We start from the raw sequence: 1,575 nt of genomic DNA, 5'->3' as shown, positions 1-1,575 counted from the left end.
CTGGAGCTGGATTTCTACAATGCAGGCTCTGGGATAGTATCCAGCCTCTGGGTTTTGGTTACTTGATTTCTTTAGGGTAAACCTTGAGTGCAGTGGTTTTTAGGTCCATTTTGTCATCCCTGGAGCTGGAAAATCCTTTCTGGGCCTGGAGAAGTGATTGGGGTGGGACCATGACAACACACCTGAATGGGTTCTGAGGACAGGAATTAAAACCAGCGGTGTCATCCAAGCCTAACTTAGAGTACCTGTAAAGAGCTTACTGGAAAACCTTCCTTCCCTTTGTTTTACTTAGTTTTCTGGCAGATGGAGAAACAGATGTACAGGGAACGGCTAGAGCGTAATAGGTGCCCAACAAGTATGGGACCTGAATTTGCCCAGTGTCCCTCATCTAATGCATTAGTGAGTTAGAGCCCAGCCCAGACAAGTGAATGGAAGTACGGTGCAGAGAGGTGAAACAATGTGACCAAGATCAGGCAGCTGATGATCGGCAGTTTTCAAGGGAAGAAAGATGCTAGGAAGGGACTGAAGCTGCTGCCAGGACTGAGGGAGGGTGAAGGAAGCAACAAGCTTGGTTTGTTTCTCTCGAGACCCTGGGGCTGCCTCCTACTGTGGCTGGTTTCCATCCTCTATTACGTGTCTAGACATGTGCACATTCACACACACCTCATGTGTAAGGATGTAGAAAGCCCTAAGATTGGCGCTGGAACACCTGGATCCATTGAGTCCTGGCTCAGCCGCTCACTACACTTGTAATCTCAGCCTCACTTTACTCATCTGTGCAATGGGGCTGCTCAATACCTGCCTTGCCCTCTCTTAATTAGTGAAATACACAAACCCAGTGGAGCCACCCCGATAGCCTGCACTGATCCAGCCTCCCTCACCACCAGCAGAAAAATCTGGGTGGTCAGGCACATGACCCCATGAGGCCCTCTCTCACTCAGCCCTGGACAGGGCCCAGTTCTCTTTCAGCTCAGCGTATGATGGAAACTCATGGAAAAACAGCAGACAAAGCAGCCCTGGGGATAGGGGAGTTTCCAGAAAGGCCTATGACTGGGCCACAGGGACACTGGGGCTGGAAACCAAAAGCCACTGAACTCTGTAAACCCACTAGGCACAGCAGAGGCAGAAGGGGTGATGAGCTCAAGGCAAGTGGTGGTGGATGCGCCCACCAGTGCCAGCTCCAGCATGTCCCTGCAGAGGCACAGGGCATCTTTCAAGCAAACACGGTCATCGTCCTCCCTGGATAGCCCCCCGGCTTCCAGGACCAGTGCCATGGGTGGCCTTGTCCAAGCGCCCAGGGTCTATGGAGGGATGGTACCCAATGGGTACCCAGGTGGCCTGAGTGCCCGTGTGACCCACCGAGCCCTGGGCATCAGCAGTGTCTTTCTGCAGGGGCTGCAGAGCTCAGGCCTGGCCACAGCACCTGCTCCAGGCCTGGAGAGGGACCTCAGTGCCGTTGACCTGGGGGGCTGCCTGGTGGACTACATGGCCAAGGTGCATGCCCTTGAGCAAGTCAGCCAGGAGCTGGAGGCACAACTGCGGACACAACTGGAGAGCAAGGCCGGGCGCTGGGAG

At 54.2% G+C, this 1,575-nt stretch overlaps 1 protein-coding gene across 1 annotated transcript in view; it reads left to right on the top strand.

The window, feature by feature from the left end:
* The first annotated feature begins 1,129 nt into the window (after positions 1-1,129).
* Positions 1,130-1,575, top strand: part of BFSP2 (beaded filament structural protein 2) — a 68,289-nt gene continuing 67,843 nt past the window's right edge. The window contains 1 exon segment of the mRNA XM_019632715.1: positions 1,130-1,570. Coding sequence (XP_019488260.1) covers positions 1,135-1,570 — 436 coding nt within the window. The 5' untranslated portion in view covers positions 1,130-1,134.

The sequence above is a fragment of the Hipposideros armiger genome, unplaced genomic scaffold (genome assembly GCF_001890085.2).
Source record: "Hipposideros armiger isolate ML-2016 unplaced genomic scaffold, ASM189008v1 scaffold_1167, whole genome shotgun sequence".
Classification (NCBI taxonomy): Eukaryota; Metazoa; Chordata; class Mammalia; order Chiroptera; family Hipposideridae; genus Hipposideros; species Hipposideros armiger.
The sequence above is the reverse complement of the archived record's forward strand: the minus strand, read 5'-3'. Positions and strand labels throughout refer to the sequence as shown.